This window comes from Rattus norvegicus, chromosome 17 (assembly GCF_021556685.1).
Source record: "Rattus norvegicus strain SHRSP/BbbUtx chromosome 17, alternate assembly SHRSP_T2T, whole genome shotgun sequence".
Classification (NCBI taxonomy): Eukaryota; Metazoa; Chordata; class Mammalia; order Rodentia; family Muridae; genus Rattus; species Rattus norvegicus.
This window is the reverse complement of record NC_141550.1, coordinates 82,977,203-82,995,366: the sequence shown is the minus strand read 5'-3', so window position 1 is coordinate 82,995,366 and position 18,164 is coordinate 82,977,203. Positions and strand designations below refer to the sequence as shown.

At 42.6% G+C, this 18,164-nt stretch overlaps 1 protein-coding gene across 7 annotated transcripts in view; it reads left to right on the top strand.

Annotated features, from left to right (window-relative positions):
• Positions 1-18,164, top strand: part of Rsu1 (Ras suppressor protein 1) — a 244,967-nt gene that overhangs the window by 189,686 nt on the left and 37,117 nt on the right. Inside the window, 1 exon segment of one of the 7 annotated variants that reach the window (NM_001109404.1) lies at positions 5,576-6,291. The exons of 5 other annotated variants lie outside the window; for them this stretch is intronic. In NM_001109404.1, the coding sequence (NP_001102874.1) occupies positions 5,576-5,678 (103 nt within the window). In that variant the 3' untranslated portion in view covers positions 5,679-6,291. 7 annotated transcript variants of the gene reach the window in all.

Genomic DNA, 18,164 nt, shown 5'->3' with positions numbered 1-18,164 from the left:
ATGAGAGCTGGTAAAACACCACTGTCAGGCCTCAGATTGCCTTAGTGACACTTTTCCCTTTAATATGTGCATGTGTGTATGTGTGGGTGTCCATGTGTATGGGCTAATGTATGGAGATGCAAGGTTGACATTGACTGTGTTCCTCTTTATCGATGGAGACAGGTTCTCTCAGTTGAGTTCAGATCTCTGTACTTAAACTAATCTAGTTAAGCTGCTTGCTCTGGGGATCAGCCGCCTCCTCTTTTGAACCTCTGGAATTAGTTAAACCACCTTTATATGGGTTCCCTCTGGAGAGCTGAACTTCTGTACTTAGGTTTATCCAGAAAGCAAGCACTTTTTAAGCACAGCGCATCTCCCTAACCCCAACTTTTCTCCAAATACCTTAATGAAATTGACTGTCTTCTAGATGCATGGTTTCCAAGATGTTATTAGAACTCCTTGGAGGAGGCTCTTTGGAGTTTCTTACCTGCTTTGCTACATTGGGCAGCTGATTCTCCAGGTGGCTTGAAACCTTTGCCATAGTCATTGGAGCTCTGAAACTAGATGATCTTTCTGTAGAAGACGATACAGAGAAATAAAAGCACAGACATGGGACAGAAGAGGCCTCCAGAGAGGTATTAAGGGGACTCCTGGACAGTGCTTTGTAGCCAAGAGAGAAAACCTCCTGGAAGGAGTTGTATGGTCCATAGATAGTGGTCTTCATGTGACAGCACTCGAAGAGATGGTCACAGAAGAAGACTGTAGGATTTAACAATGCAAGAATATGTGTGGTGTTTTGTTTTGTTTTTAAGACCAGAAGCATTGCTATTCTGTAGAACTCATACATCAGTAAGGGAAAATCACACATCTCAAAATGCTTACTAAAAATACCAATAGCAAAATAATCTCATTTATTAGGCTGGAACTTTTTGCTATTCAATCTTACCTACTAAAAGGTGGACTGTGTGTGGTTGGTGTACAACTGCTTCAATAACACGTTTCAATGAAACTGCGCTTAAAGGTAGGGACCTGGTGACAAGAGAAGTCTTCAGAACCTTTTCCTAATGGTAGCCCTGGAGATGGTCCTCACAGAGCAACTTCTGCTGTTAGCTCTGGGAATAGCTTACTTCTTCTGGTTTTGGTCTTCCCAGATGAGGGTGAAGGGCCCTTGTGTTTCTGAGCTAGGTGGTTCTTAGAGCATCCACAGGCTGATTGTGCCTTTGAAATTGACTTGGGCCTGCCTTAGCCAGGCTTCGGAGAGAAATGGCTTTTTTTTTCTGTCACTTTAGAGCGTTCTTTGTTTTGGGGGGGGGGTGTTGTTTTTTTGTTCTGTTAGTTAGTTTGTTTGTTTGTTTGTTTGTTTGTTTGTTTTTTCCAAGCTCATTAACCATCTCCTACTTATCTTTTACAAACTTCAGATTTCAGAAGTGAGATTTTTCTAGGATTCTTTGCAAAAGGCACACCACCGCCCCCGCCTCCAGCTTGCTTGAGCACTTTGCCCACAGTAGCTGTATCATCATAGGTAATCTTGACTTAGTCTCTGTCACCACTGTCGAATTGGCATAGCCAGGTGGCAGTTCCTGTTGGAGTCTTTTCCAGAATGGGAACCCAAGGGCACATGGACACAGCATAGATTCCACATCACACTTCTGGTGTAGCAGTTGGGGTGGGGGAGGAGAGGTAGAGACAGAAAGGGACAGAGAAACGGAACAAGTCAAAGGGACAGAGAGAAAGTGGGCTGGCTAGGGCTGGCTAGGTAGCCCGAGTCCCGAGTCTTGTGAGATATTAAAGGTGGCAGCAGCCATTACAGTATCTATCATGTGCCAACACAGAAAGGATCATCCCTGTATGTCTAACGCCATCTTTTTTTGGAGCCCTCCAAGGTTAAAGAGCAATTTTGTTTTCATCCTGTGGAGAGAACTGTATCAGACTGAGGTGACTCAGTGACAGTCCCAAGGCCGTGCAGCACTTGAATCAGAGTGGTGCACAGAACAAAGAGAGGAGCACACAGCTGGTACTCGTCCCCAGGAACCCTCGATCCTGGACGCTGTAGGATACTGCACAGAAGGAATGTGCCATCTTGAAAGTGACAAAGGGTACCCAGGGCTGAGGGACAGCTGGGTCTGCTCAGGTACAGAAGTAGAAATGAACAAGACAAGAAGGGAAGGTTGGATTTTCCTTTAGGGCCTAAAGGAAGGATTAGGGTGTTCTCACCAATTGTTGCAGACCAGTTATCTGTCTGTCACACTTAGCAAATAGAGGTCACCCTGGATAATAAATGGTACAGCCAGGAATGGTACCCAAGAACTTGGACCCTGAGATACATGTCATTACTGCCCTACCTCGACTCTCAGTGGGGAGAGCTGCTCAGGTTAAGCTGGCTCTCATCTGCCCACATAGCTGGAGGAATTAAAGGATCACACAGGGGACAGAGGCGTCATCCAGCCCTTCAGTGACTCACTGAGGAAGTGGGGCAAATGCATTTAGCTCAGCCATGCTTGCCTTCTTCAAAGAGAATCAAAAACCTTTCTTCTGGAGTGGTTCGAGCATTGTCGTTGATAGAGAATAGCGTGTTATTTGTCAGTGAAAACCCCCTAATGAAAATAAGGTAATCATGCGATCATCTTTATTAAAAACTCTGAGTAGAACTCCACCGCATAAGCCCTAGTTTTCAAAAGCGTTCTCTGCCTCCTTCCAAAATACTTGCTGCCGCGCCCAGCCTCCTGCTACCCTGTAAGGAAAGTCACTCGCTTACGGGCGAAGAAACTGAGGCATGCGAAGGGTGGGTGGGAGAAGGATTGGGGGGTGAAAGCTACCGATCATTTGCTCAGAGTCTGCACTGATCAAGGGTCAAAACTCAGATCGAAACATCTGCAGTGACTGCTCAGCCCTTTGTAGTGACTTGCAATGAAGCCCACAGGAAGTCCAGGCACACACAGCGTGGACTGAGTACCAAAGGCCGCAATTAAAACACCAGGTCATTCCTGTTCTTTCCCTAAAGGAACGAGAGCTTTGCTTCTCTTTCAGAACTGACTTTTCCGGATCCCACTCCCCTAGGGAACGTCCTGCTTGCCCATGTGGCTCACCTCATTCAGGCCGCGCCAGTCAAGTCCTGGCTCGACTTGAGCTCTCTTTAACCCTCCATGGCCTCTCGTTGTTGACATGCCTTTCCTGATACTGTACTAGTTCTGCAATTCCATGTGATATATATCAGTTAGCCTCTCTCATTGCTATGACAGAATACCTGACAGACACAATTTAAAGAAGGAAGGATTCATTATGTCTCTTGATTTCAGGAAATGTCAGTCCATCGTGATGCGAAAGGCATAGCGTCGAAAGCTTGTGCCATGGTTGGCTCACATTTTGATGATAAGGAAGCAGAGTGGGACGAGATGCTAACCCAGGCCATAATTCTAAAGATCTCCTCTCAATGGCTTACGTCTTCCAGCTGGGCCCCATGCCTCAATGGTTCCGTAGACATCCCTCCTCCCCACCCCCCAAAACCCAGTGCCAATGTCTAAAGATCAAGTGTTCAAACACAGCCTTTGAGGAAATTTTGCATTTAAAACCAGAACACTTATGAATGAACTGTCTTGTTTCCGCTGGTTTGGATAATCAGTCGAATCTGGTGTTGTCTTGCATTCAAGCGAGTATATTCCTTTTTCCTGTGTGGGGATAAGAGGTTGTAAGACAAAGGAAAAGCATAAGAAAGCTGTGTACCCACCCATCCTGAGATCAGGGGTGCCCTGTGAACACGCAGAACAAAGTCAGATGTTGGCTGTGTGCCAGATGAGAGGACCTCAGAGAAAAGGGGCCTCTGGGGAAGCCTGGAGCCCCTGAGCATGAAATGTGTGGCCTCCGGTAAAACAGCCACTGGGGAAGAGATTTCAAAGGCCATTTGGTAGAACAGCGTGTTTCCGAATGTGCAGATTAAAGTGAGGAGAAGGGTAGACAGCTCTGCTTTGGTTCAAGGTCCTTCATGTTTGTCTCTGGGAGAGATGCTGGCAAGGCAATACATAGGCAGCGATATTGACAACATGGGAATTGGGTGACAGAACTAAGATTGGATGTGTTTCGTGCTCCATGAAATCATTAGTTCCTACTGGGTTACAGGACCCCAGGTGTCCAGGCTAGCCTAACCATTATGTCAGCACAAACATCTGGAGCTTCTAATTGTAAGAGCCCAAGCCTATCCCTCTGTAAGTTCCCTTGTAACCTGTACACAAGCAAATGACTCCATTTTACCTGGAGATTCGTCCCTGCACCTGGCTCTGGGCGCCATCTCCTATCTCCTATGAGCGCCTATGAATTCTCTGTTCTGTAAGGGCAGACCTCTCCCTCGCCACTGTTGGAACAACCAGTTTCTAAACTGACACTTGGGAGGCAACAAAAGAGAGAGCATCATGTTACCTACTGAAACACTCGTGCCTGGCTTGCTGCCTACCCAGAGGACAGCTCCGTTTGCCAGGCCCTCCCCTCAGCCCGTCAGCCATAGTCTTGATGCCAATCAAGCGCATCCTTGTGCTCTACACATAGTGCATAGACATACAGTGTTAGCATTAAAAACCAGGAGGAATGGGTGTCGTTCCGAGGTATGGCACTTGCCTCGAGTCTGGTGGCCCTTGACTCCTTCCTTAGCAGCATACAGTACATAAAATAGTTCGTAAATATACACAGAGACAAACTGTAAATGAATGGATGACTCCTTGAGTGGGTATTAGAACCAGTGGCTCCTTACACAGAGAAGCAGGTCTCTTGGCTGACTCTTGGTTCCATTAGTCAATAGCAGAAGCAATGACTGGAATGAGGCCAGTCCTTTCCTCCAAAGATACTGAGGGCTGAGATGTGCATGGGACTCTGGAAAACACAGTTGTGTCAATAAAGGGAGTTAAGGCTGAGCTCTATTTATTTTAGGGTGGCTTTAATTCTGTTTAATCAGAATCACTCATAAATTATGGATTAATTACTATCCACCGCTCAGTTAAATCCTTTGCACGATGGATACCATCCACTGTAATTGTGGGGCACTTTGTCAACATTTAATCAGTGGTACTTATTAATGTGGCATTGATGTGTGGTGGCCATCCCTGCACCATCAATCACACATGAGCAGCCAGCACGATCTCCAACACCACCGCTCTGTGTCACATTAACTAGCCCCTGGGCTCTCGGGCTGAGCATTGGCGCTCACTTCTAATGAAATGGATAGTGTCTCTCCGTCCGGGGATCTTTTGTCCTTGTAGACTTAAAACACTACGGTTTTTAGAATGCAACTCCAAAAGGGCTTGGTGTACATAACCTGTTCTCAGCAGTCCCGAAGATCCTGTCTTCCCTCACCCTGCCCAGGAAGGGTAAAATACCAAGACCCTTGTCCACAATAGAACGCTGCCATACAGGCTGTATACACATACGTACACGTCTGTGCTTGCATGTGTAAAACTGTCAAGTCTTGGAGTGGATGGGGCAGAATCAATAGAACTCTTTTGGGCTTGTCAAACGTTTCTGAATATTTAGAGTTCGTCCTTAGGAAACTTAGACTAGTAAACAGAGCTCATGACTATCCCCCATCTCTCTCTCTCTCTCTCTCTCTTTTTAGCCTCTACGGCAGACACATGCAAGCCAACCCAGAACCCCCAAAGAAGAATAACGACAAATCCAAAAAGATCAGCCGGAAACCCCTTGCAGCCAAGAACAAATGAGGAGCACACACACACACACACACACACACTGGTTTCTGGCCTCCTTGAAGCTTTAGCTCTTCTGGCCATCCTTGCTCTGTCCCACAAACAAACAACAACGTGCTGGTGCCTACTTTTCTCTTCTTTTTCTTTTTCTTTCTTTCTTTCTTTTTTTTTTTTTTTTTGAAAGAAAATTCTTTTCCCTTTCTCCTCCTGGTGCTTGAACGCAGCCTCCCTTTTGCACCTTTCTTGTGGAGGGGTGCACTTTTTATAAAGTCTTACATTCCTGCTCATTTGTTTCTTCTTTTTTTTTTTTTTAAATTACCGAAGGCAGAAAACAAAGCTCTCATTCTCCTGCAAATTCCATGGGAGGCACTGGTTTCAGTTCCTTGAATAAACGTCACAAGACTGCTTATTATCAAAAGAATAATTAAAATCATGTAACCACTTAAATGTCACAGTTAACACTTTTCATTCTTTCTGTTTATTCGTATAACTCATTATTGTGCCTTATTAAAAATCTTCCCTCACCGCCAAGCTATTATGTTCATTTAACATCCAAATGATTTCAATAAAATCTTGAATTTATGTCACACTTCTCTTCTTGACTAAAATAAAAAAAAAATAACCTAGTCTTGGGGTGTGCCATGTGTTTTATTATTTCTCTCCCCCCTAATTTTTTTTTTTTACCTCCTCTAATGTTATTGATTGTAGATGACAATCTGTGGACCTTACCGTGAAACAAATACAAAATTAAATCAGAGTTCGTTTCCTCTCACATCAATTTGTCAGGTTTTTTTTTCCTTCTTCTTTTCCTTTGAAGACTGTTTCTAAATTAGGAAGGAAGAGAAAAACAAATCTCTAGGAGATCCTGCCAGAGGATTTTGGAAAGCAGCATCCTTGCACTAAACAAAACTGTGACTCGTGCCAGCGTCTGCTAGACAAGGGCTGAGAGAGAAGAGGGAGAAAAGCCCCAGTGTGTCGAGAGAGAACTCTGTTCACAGCAAAGCATTCTCCTAAGAGGCCAATGCCAAGGAACTTGTACAAACGCACACAATCTATACCACACCCGAGATGGAGACTACCCTGGCACAGCCAGTCAACCACCAGTCACTAAGCATCCGCAGTGAGCAGCTCCTCCCCTCACCAGCAGCGGTGTGTGGAGATGAACATAAACCCAAGCACAAGTCTTGTGGGGGTACTTTGAGACCAATCAACAAAAACAGGTAAGGCGAAATACACTCTCAGTGGTCTGTGAGACAAGGACATGTTTCTCTCCTGTGCTGTCTTTACTGCCCATTGCTGTGCCTAAGCTGCGCTCTAAGTGAACCGGCGTCAGGGGGGAAAGCCTTGAACTCATGGCCTCATTTATCTCAGTGGACACAGCATTTCGGAGTCTCACTTCTGATCAATACCCTGGGCACACCTTACCCATGGGAGTGTGGGGCGAGCTTCAGGTACCGTCGCCTCGCTCGACTTCTACATGATATATTGTCTACGGGAACTGAGTTTGCTTCACCGTGAAGTTCTTTTTAATTTTTATTTTAAAGCTTGGGAAACTGTAGAAGGAAGAGCAGTGCCACCACGATTGGTTGAAAGATGTCACCAGGCAATTAAACCGGCAGCGGCGTATTAGTAAAAACAGCAATATAAAAGTTTGTGAGATGTTTCTCTTTCGAAAAGATGAGTTCTCTAGATAGGGATATGGCCAAAACATTTAAATTTTTTGTCAGGAGGTAATATCCCCAAGAAGCATAAAGATATAAAAAGCCAAAAGCTCACTAGTAATCAAAAAAGTACAAATCAAAACTAGTGTATAACTATGAGAAATGGGAGATATTTTTGAGGCGGGCTCTAAGTTCTGACAGAGTAATGGGAGACAAGCTCCCGTATGTACTGCTGTGGGGCATATAAATTCCCTCGAAGGTTAGTTGTAGCACTTGAATAATACATACAGGAAAGCCCTGACATTATGGACTTCTGAACAAGAATTTACTTCCAAGGGTTTGTCCTGAGGGCATTGCCTGAGGTACAGAGAAATTATCATGTCTGAGGATTGCCTTCACACCACGGGGTCTACCCATGGTTAAATGTAGGGGAAAGCCAAGTGTCCCAACAGAAGAGAGACGTCCATGACGACACTAACACTTGATGAACAATGTCTAATGACAGTGGAGGATATCTAATTATACAAGATGGTTAAGTAGCAAAAAAGAACTTAAAACTGTGAACAAACCATCCTAATTTTATTCTATTTTTTTAAAGATTTATTTATTTATTTTTTATGTATGAGTACACTGTCACTGTCTTCAGACACCAGAAGAGGGTGCCAGATTCCATTATAGATGGTTATGAGCCACCATGTGGTTGCTGGGAATTGAACTCAGGACCTCTGGAAGAGCAGGCAGTGCTCTTAACCGCTGAGCCATCTCTCCAGCCCCTAATTTCATTTTTTAATAAAGTGTTTATGGTATGTGCATGTAAAACTTCAGAGAGGAGGCTAATCTGTCCTCTTGGATTGGGAACTAAGATTTTTTTCCCCTCATCTTATTTTTTTAGCCTGACCCTGCGCTTTTAAATTTCTATAATGACCATGTAACTTGTAAGCAAAAGACATTAAATGTGTATTTTTTTTCACAATGACATTGGTATATTATTACATATAGCGGACACCATAGAATAAGATCATACATTTAAATTCAAAGCATAATATAAAATGTCACGTTAGCATTTTTTGTTACTAAAATGGATTTCAACATCTCCTTTTAAGACTTATTTTATTATTTATGTATGTGCGTATGTGCAGATGCCTACAGACGCCAGAATCAGATTTCCTGGAGCTGAAATTACACATGGATGTGAATCTCCCATGTTGGGGGCGGGGCACTGAACTCTCATCCCCTGAAATAGCAGCCAGCATCCTTAACTAGTGAGATATCTCTCCTGCCTCCATATCATCTGTTACTCTATGACTACCTGTTACCTAGGCTAACAAAAACAACACCATCACAGTGCAAAGGGGAGCCCTTGAACAAATAGAAATTAACCTTGAAATCATGTCTGCCAACTATTCATGCCTCCCAGTCATTCAACGTATTTTGCTGGCAAGCATTTTATTTTATGACTTAAAATTAGGTATTAATCATTTATATTCATGTTTTCCACACTATACAAAATATGTTACATTCCATGAATAGGATACATGCATACATATAATCATATGTACTTATACATACATATATATGGGATATGCACATATGCACAAACATATATATGTATATGTATATTGGGATGTGCACATTTTATGAATTCTTGTACTTATGTGGTACACGTAAATATATGTATATATGACATATTTATATAGTATATACATAAATACATACATTCCCATCGATTGCATTTCAGAAGACTTCTTTGCTCTTTAGGAATGTCATACTTCTACCAAGACTGCATACAAATACACTGTGGTATTGATTCTTCTTCATGCTTATCTCGTACGTAATAAACATTGGAATTTATTGCCGTTACTGTTTCCTCTCTTTTCTGTTAGGAATAACATCACTTATCTGTCCAGGGCCTCTCGTACATCAGGCATTTGACTGACACATCTTCTTTCATTCTCTATGCTCTTGATCAGTGGTTGGAAAGGTGACCTCAGAGAAGTTAAAGCACCCCCCTCAAGGCTGCACAGCTAGTAAATGGCAGAAGAAGGATATAATGGAAGGGGCTTTGACACACAAGTTCTTGTCCTTTCGAAGCCCATATCGCCCCTCCAATGCCAATCAAGCTTCTTGGGTCTCCCATAGGCAGTACACACTACCACTTGGAATATCTGCTTTTGAGATCCTAAAATGTTTAGTAACTCATCTAAGTTAGTTTGGCTTAGTTTGGACTCAACACCACATTGTCTATCTATCCATCCATCCACCCAGCTATCATCCATCTATCTATCTATCTATCTATCATCTAGCTACCTATTCATCTACTATCTACCTATCTATTGCTCAATCCACCCACCCACCTGCCCATCTGTCATGTGTCTGTCTGTCTGTCTGTCTATGTTGGACCTTTAGTTTCTAGTGTCTTCTCTTCATGTTGGTCAGATGGCTGCATGTCTCTATTGACTGAGTGATGGAGTAACTGAGAAGGAAGACGCCAGTGCAGAAAAACCTTTGTTCTCTTCCGTCATGTAGAAGTGCGCTGTTTTCAGCGATAACCCATTAAAGGAACCTAATATGCCCAGAGAGATTTTCCATTAAAGGACCCTCTGAGACTCCTAAAACACAGAAAGTGACATGTTTGTGGGGATCGTTTTCTAGCTTTGAAGGGTTGGGCCACTTGGAAAGCTGTTTGTAGAGATGATGGAGAACAAACAATATCATATCCATTGTGGCATTCTCATCTGAAGTCTAGCCCCTTAAGCGTATTAGACTTCAAATATTATTGCATAAATAAATGCTTTTTCCACTGGCTATTTCCAATATCCTCTTCCCTCTAAGGATTTATACTCATGTTAACAATGTAGTGGTCATGTCTTATGGGAAGTTTAGAGGCATTCTGAAGAATCTGATACGTCTAAGTGTGGAGACCTAAAAACTGAGAAGGAATTAAGGAATCAAGGTCAGGCCAAAGTGAAGTGTTATTAGAAAAGACTTTGAACTAGAATGGCTTGTCACCAACCTTTAGGCAATGTATCTGTTCCTCCATTAACAATAAAAACAATGCGTAGGTTACAAATCTGATAGTGCACTGTCACCGAGGGTGAATATTGTACTCACCACACACACACACACACACACACACACACACACACACACACACACACACACACTATTCTAATCTTCAGGCTCACAGGCCACAATCTGGAGGTCCCATCCCGACACTACTATTCCACACACTCTGAAATTGGCACATTCTGTACACAGATGTTGTCAGCAAAAGCAACTTGTTTCAGCCCAGGAAGAAAGTGTTACCATGACTAACAGCTGCAAGTAGGGGTGGGGGAGCCCGATCCATTCATAACTCCTCCAGAGTACCACCCAAAATATGCCTGCCTGAGACACACAGTCACAGTGTTGTTGCTTGTGTGGGCTGCCTGCTGCATTTCCATTTTAACAAAAAGGCATTTTAATCTCCATACACAATGCAGCAGCAGCAAGACCAAAGCTGGGACTAAGGGAAGCTCTGTCTCAATCCGCCTCAGATCCCACATTGCCTAACCCCTCTGTGCTCCAGCTTTGGTGGTGGTGTGGGTTAAGGCACATCTTTGGGTAGACTTCAGTGACAGGAGAGTTCATGTAAGACCCGATAGCCTGGAGCAGTTCTCTGCACTGCCGGTGTGAGACCGCACAGAGAGGAAGACGTAGAGTCTGCTGACTTGAAGAGGCTGCAGAGCAAGGCCAACATGGGTTGCCTGGAGATGCTTAGATGAATGCAGGCTTTGGCCTTCCTAGGTTGCATTTCACCTGCACTGGGCTGCATATTAACCCCTACCATCCCAGGATTCCAGTTCACCTGGCTCTTGAGAACATGACTGGAAATACTCTTTGCATGTATAATCAAGTAAGTGAAGAATGAGTTCCTACTGGATTAGAACAGCCTGCAGCCAATGACTGGTATCTTCCCAAGAAACCTGTGATGACAGAGACACATAAAAGAATGCCATGTGACAATGAAGAGCCTAGGGCACGGGAGCAGGGAGTGCTAAAAGCCTAAAAATGTTAAGCAGCATCCTGAGCTTGAAAAGGCAAGGAAGCATCTTTTTCTAGAAACTTCAGAGGGAACATGGCCATGCTCACTGCTGGTCAGTCTTTCTTTGCTAGCACAAAGCACACAAGAGAAAACAATTTACAAGGAAGAGTAATCTACTACAGCTCACACTTTCAGAGGTTTGTGCTTATGTTCAGCTGTCTCTATTTCTGGGATGTAGGGAGGCAAAACAACGTGCAGAGAAAAGCTGTTCCACCTGTGGCAGTCGGGAAGAAAGATGTAGCAAAACTGAGCAGATAGGTGATGGGATGGATGGATGGATGGATGGATGCATGGATAGATAGATAGATGAGTGGATGGATAGGTAGATGATAGATAGATAGATAGATAGATAGATAGATAGATAGATAGATAGATGATGGGTGGGTGGACAGATGGACAGACATAGATGATAGATGAATGGATAGGTAGATAGACAATAGATAGATAGATAGATAGATAGATAGATAGATAGATAGATAGATAGATGATAGATAGGATGGATAGATAGATAGATAGATAGATAGATAGATAGATAGATAGATGGATGATGGGTGGGTGGACAGATGGACAGACATATAGATGATAGATAGATAAATGGATAGATAGATAGATAGATAGATAGATAGATAGATAGATAGATAGATAGTGGGTGGATGGATAGATGATAGAGATAGATAGATAGATAGATAGATAGATAGATAGATAGATAGATAGATAGATGATAGATAAATAGGATAGATAGAATGGATGGATGATGGATAGATGATAGATTAGATAGATAGATAGATAGATAGATAGATAGATAGATAGATAGATAGATAGATAGATAGGGGATAGATAGGATGGATGGATGGATAGATAGATAGATAGATAGATAGATAGATAGATAGATGATGGGTGGGTGGACAGATGGACAGACATATAGATGATAGATGAATGGATAGGTAGATAGACAATAGGTAGGTAGATAGATAGATAGATAGATAGATAGATAGATAGATAGATAATGGGTGGATGGATAGATGATAGAGATAGATAGATAGATAGATAGATAGATAGATAGATAGATAGATAGATAGATAGATAGATAGATGATAGATAAATAGGATAGATAGAATGGATGGATGATGGATAGATGATAGATTAGATCGATCGATCGATCGATCGATCGATAGATAGATAGATAGATAGATAGATAGATAGGATAGATAGGATAGATAGAATGGATGGATGATGGATAGATGATAGATTAGATAGATAGATAGATAGATAGATAGATAGATAGATAGATAGATAGATGATAGATAAATAGGATAGATAGAATGGATGGATGATGGATAGATGATAGATTAGATCGATAGATAGATAGATAGATAGATAGATAGATAGATAGATAGGATAGATAGGATAGATAGAATGGATGGATGATGGATAGATGATAGATTAGATAGATAGATAGATAGATAGATAGATAGAGGATAGATAGAGAGAGAGATAAAGAGATAGATAGATAGATAGATAGATAGATAGATAGATAGATAGATAGATAGATAGATGACAGATAGAAGCTATAACCCCTGGCTACTTCTTTAGTTACTTCCTTCCTCTGACTAGGCTCCCCCTAGTTATGTTTCTATCACTTCCTGTCCTAGTTTGCTTTTCTCTTGTTAGGACAAAACACCATCACCAAAAGCAACTTAGGGAAGAAAAGAGTTTATTTGGCTTACAGTTATAATCTACCATCAAAGAAAGCCAAGCAGAAACTGAGAAAGAACAGTGCTTACTGACTTGCTCAAACATATTTCTTATGTAGTCCAGACCCACCTACCTAGGTATGGCTCTGGTCACAGTGGGCTGGACTCTCCTACATCAGTTAGCAATGAACAAAATACCTCAAAATAAGCATGGTCACAGCCCAAACTTATCTAGACAGTTCTTCAATTTGGGTTTCCTCTTCCCAAGTGACTGGCTTGGGTCACATTGACAGCTACAGATAACTAAGACACCTCCGAATAACACTATTCAATCATGAACCCATCTATGTTTAAGTAAATCTCCCATGGTACTGTCACCAGTGATTGGATATACCAGCTGAGACCAAATTTCGAAAACGGGTCTTTTGGGGGATACTTCAGATCCAAAGTTTAAGATTACCCCCCAAATCCAAAGAATAAGTATCTTCTGTTTTAAACTGCCATCAGTGGTGCTTAGTGACCACAGGGAGCAAATACCAGCAGTTATGTGCAGCACAAAGCAGACCAAGAAACTTGTAACCAGCGGGGACTGTCCTGTGCCTCAGAAATGTGTAACCAGCAGGGACTGCCCCGTGCCTCAGAATAGAGAAGCAGAACTGCCTGCTGTCTTCACTCTATTGTTGTGGGCAGCCAACTTCCATAGATGACTTTACCAGTCTGGATGGCTTCTGTCAGGAGCACCTTAAGGGGATGGTGCATCACCCAGAGCCGGCTTAGGCAATGTAGCTCTTATGTAAGAACCTGAAATTTTCCTGTCTCTCCGGGTAGCTGCCATTGCCACAGCAAAGTCTTAAGAATGGAATTGCATCTTTGAAGAAAGTAATAACTTTACTGTTACCTCATTAGAGAACTCTCAGTTCTTTCTAGGTGTTGGGTGACAGTCCGCATTCATATTAACTTTCCGATCCACAGCTATAAACAAAGGCAAAAGAATCAATAACTGCCTAAATTATTTTTTGTTGTCAGCTGGGAAAAGCTTAATTTATACAGTTTTTATGAACAGAGCGAGAAGCTTCTATCTCATCGCCCCCCCTCTAGTTTTTAGCAGAGATTTACAATAAAAGGTGCAATCCATTGTCATGTTCACCAGAAAAATACTCACCGATAATATGTTAGATGTGTGCTTATGATGTCTCAAGATGATCACCACGAGAACGTTTGTGAGCCTCACAGCAGAGCTTGCCCCTGGGGCTGGGGATTGGGGGGCTTGCTTTTCAGTGTTCTGCCCTTTTAAAAGTTTGTCATGGATGTAACATTTAGTATTAGCAAATATTCTATGTTATATGCCTAGTGTTATGCATCCTTGTGAAACCTGACATGAAGTATTTAGGATAAGTAACCACCTCAAACTTCAGCTTTCTTTTTAATATTCAGTGATATGGTGGTGTTCCTAGCCCTTTGCCCTGACTTCCGGCTCTTACATACCTCCAACCCCCTCTCTTTCACATGATTCCCTGAGCCTTAGAGGGCGCGACATAACTGACTTGTTTAAGGATGCACTTATATCCATTGCTTATTTTCTGCATCTTGGGCACCCATGAGTGTCTGTGTTCACCACTGTTTATTTTTACTGTCCATTTGAATGGTCAGTAATAAAATCAGAGTCACCAGATGTGTGCGTGTCACAGAAAGAAGGCAAAGCACACCCTTGTTGTGTTTTAACCAAGAATAATCCCAGATTTGAAATCTCTACTTCACCCTCCCTGTGCCTGCCATCCTTCTAACTGTCTGCTGTATGGATCTTAATCTGTGCCTGTCGAAGGTCTGTCTTCTGAATCTATGCCTGGCCTTCTTCTGTCACTGCCCCTACATATCTGTATGTCTGTGGTGTTGCTCTCTCTTCCACTGAGCAACACAGAAAGCATCACATGGGAAGAAATGAGGGCTGCTTTACAGAAATCTTTAACAGAGTGTTTATGTCACTAACACCGACTGTCCCCAACTTACCCAAATAGCCAGAAATATTACAAACCCCACGGTGTCTCAAACAATATCCACATGCTGCTTTCAGTGTTTAAGGCGGATACTCATTTATAAGCCGATTTTTAGTATAGTTTCTGTTTCCAGAAAATAATTATTACGACACCCATGCATTACTCTTGGGTCAGGGGCGTAGAAGAGTACATAACTTCTGATTAGAGCTATGCATTAGCTTAATTTGTAAACGTTGACTGCATAGGAATCTCAAGGCAAGTAAGGTCGGCTGTGTTACATTATTCTCTTAAAGGTGGGTTAAACAAGTGGGCTAAGTTCACAGCAGATAACATCTTAATCTTAAGTATCCTCACAGTGTATTATTATTAACTCTGACTATGAGACCCAGCAAAAGTTCTCTTAGAATGTAAGAGATATTTTTATCATAAGGCATGTTGACACACGGCAAGGACAGGCTTCTGTTTTGTCTGTGAGTAAAAGCATAGTTATTTAGAAAGCAGTGTGTGCTCTCTCAGCCCAGTTAACCATCAGAAACCTGCTTCTGGAACTTTGCCAATTTATTCTCTAAAATGGTTTTCTTAATAATGAGTTCTTAACGAACACTTGTATACAGATGCTTTCCTAACTATGGAGAGGACCGTTTAAATGAAGCAGGGGCAGCCTTGCCCTTCTGTAACACAAAATCTAGTCCAGTGCAGGAGACCATCCGGAAACTAATATTCGCACAAATAATTATGGAATTACAAATTCTAAACTCATCCAAAAGGGAAAAATTCGGTAATGTAATGAGCAATAAGAAGAAGGACTAAATAAGATTAGAATATCATGCAACTTGAGATTATCATATTAAGCAAACTAAGCCAGACTCAGAAAGACAAATATTGTGTGATGTCTTTCATTTTTTGAATCTTAGATTTTATGTAGATACATGAATGCCTCTTTATCTCCCTCTTCCTCTACCCCCTTCTCTGCAAATAGGTGTTTGACATCAAATAAGAAAGAAGGGAGAAGAGAGGAAGGGGGGCTAGCCAGAGAGGAAGGGGGATTTTAACGCTCATCAGTGCCTGCTACTGCATACCTGGTTTCCTTCTCAGGTCTAGAGAACAGTGGTGAATAAGCACAGGGTTTCCTCAACAAACTCACAGGGTTTCCTCAACAAACTCACAGGGTTTCCTCAACAAACTTACAGGGTTGATGATTTATCACAAACCCAAAAGGAATCCCTTGAAACATCTGAAGCACAAGAGGAGTGAGATCTCAGATAGATACTGAAAAGGCCACTTGGGAGAGGTGGAACTCGTGGGTCATGACCTTCCAAGAACCACTGTGCTACGTGAATACCTCAGTGAACACTTCAGGGTTTACCTCTGGTAGCAAAATGATACCCGTTATATCTCATAGCAATGATATGTTCATGCTGGAGAAACTTGAAGAATCTCAGAAGCCAGAAAGGCAGTGTTTAATTCGACCTTTTGAAAGGGTTTACTGTTTTTTGTTTATTTGGTTTTTTTTAAAACCAGGCCTTTCTCTTTAATTTTTTTATTTTATTTAATCTTTTTTAAAGTCCGAATTTTACCCTCTCCCAGTCCACCCTCTATTGTTCCACATCCTATACTTTCTCCTCCTGTGTCCACGAGAATGTACCCTCCCCCTACCCCACCAGGCCTCCCCACTCCCTGGGCCTCCAGTCTCTTGAGGTTAGGTGCATCTTCTCTGATTGAGTACAGACCAGGCAGTCCTCTGCTGTATATGTGTTGGAGGTCTCATCTCAGCTGGTGTATGCTGCCTGGTTGGTGGCCCAGTGTCTAGGAGATCTTGGTTGTCTGGGTTAGTTGAGACTGCTGGTCCTCCTAAAGGGTCGCCTTCCTCCTCAGCTTCTTCCAGATTTTCCCTAATTCAACCACAGGAGTCAGTAGCTTCTGTCCATTGATCGGGTGCACATATCTGCCTCTGAGTTTTTCAGCTGCTTGTTGGGTCTTTTGGAGAGCAGTCATGGTAGGTCCCTTTTTGTGAGCACGCCACAGCCTCAGTAATAGTGTCAGGATCACAATTTGCACCTGTCTCTGGACCTTCTTTTCCTCAGGCTCTTCTCCATTTTGTGCCTGCAGTTCTTTCAGACAGGAACAATTATGAGTCAGAGTTTGACTGTGGGCAACCTCATCCCTCTCTTGATGCCCTGTCTTTCTGCTGCAGGTGGGCTCTACAAGTTCCCTCTCCCTATTGTAGGGCATTTCATCTAAGGGTTCTAACCTCCCAGGTCTCTGGTACATTCTGGAGGTTCCCCCTAACTCCTACCTACCGAGGTTGCCTATTTCCATTCTTTCTGTTGGCCCTTAGGGCTTCAGTCCTTTTCCCCACTACAACCCAATACCTGATCATGTTTCCCTCTTCTCCTCCCTGTCTCCTTTCCCACCCAGATCCCTCCCTCTCTCCCCACTCCTGCGATTGCTTTCTTCCCCTTCCCAAGTGGGTAGGGTGTCCTTACTTGGGCCTGTTACTTTGTTAACCTTTTTGAGTTCTGTGGATTGTATCCTGGGATTCTGTACTAGTTTTTGACTAATATCTACTTATTAATGAGTATATACCATGCATGGCCTTTTGGGTCTGAGTTACCTCACTCACATGATATTTTCCAGTTCCATCCATTTTTCTGCAAAACTCAGGATGTCCTCATTCATAATAGCTGAGTAATATTCCATTGTTTAAGTGAACCACATTTTCTGCATCCATTCTGCCATGAGACGTCTGGTTTGTTTCCAGGTTCTGGCTATCAGAAACGAGGCCACCATGAACATAGTGGAACATGTGCCTCTGTGGCATGGTGGGCATCTTTTTGGGTATATGCCCAAGAGTGTTATAGCTTGGATCTTCAAGTAGACCTATTTCCAATTTTCTGAGAAATTTCCAGATTGATTTCCAGAGTGGTTGTACCAGTTTGCAATCCCACCAGCAATGGAGGAGTGTCCTTCTTTTTCAACATCCTCACCAACATCTGCTGTCACCTGAGGTTTTGATCTTAGCCATTCTGATTGGTGTGAGGTGGAATCTCAGGGTCATTTTAACCACT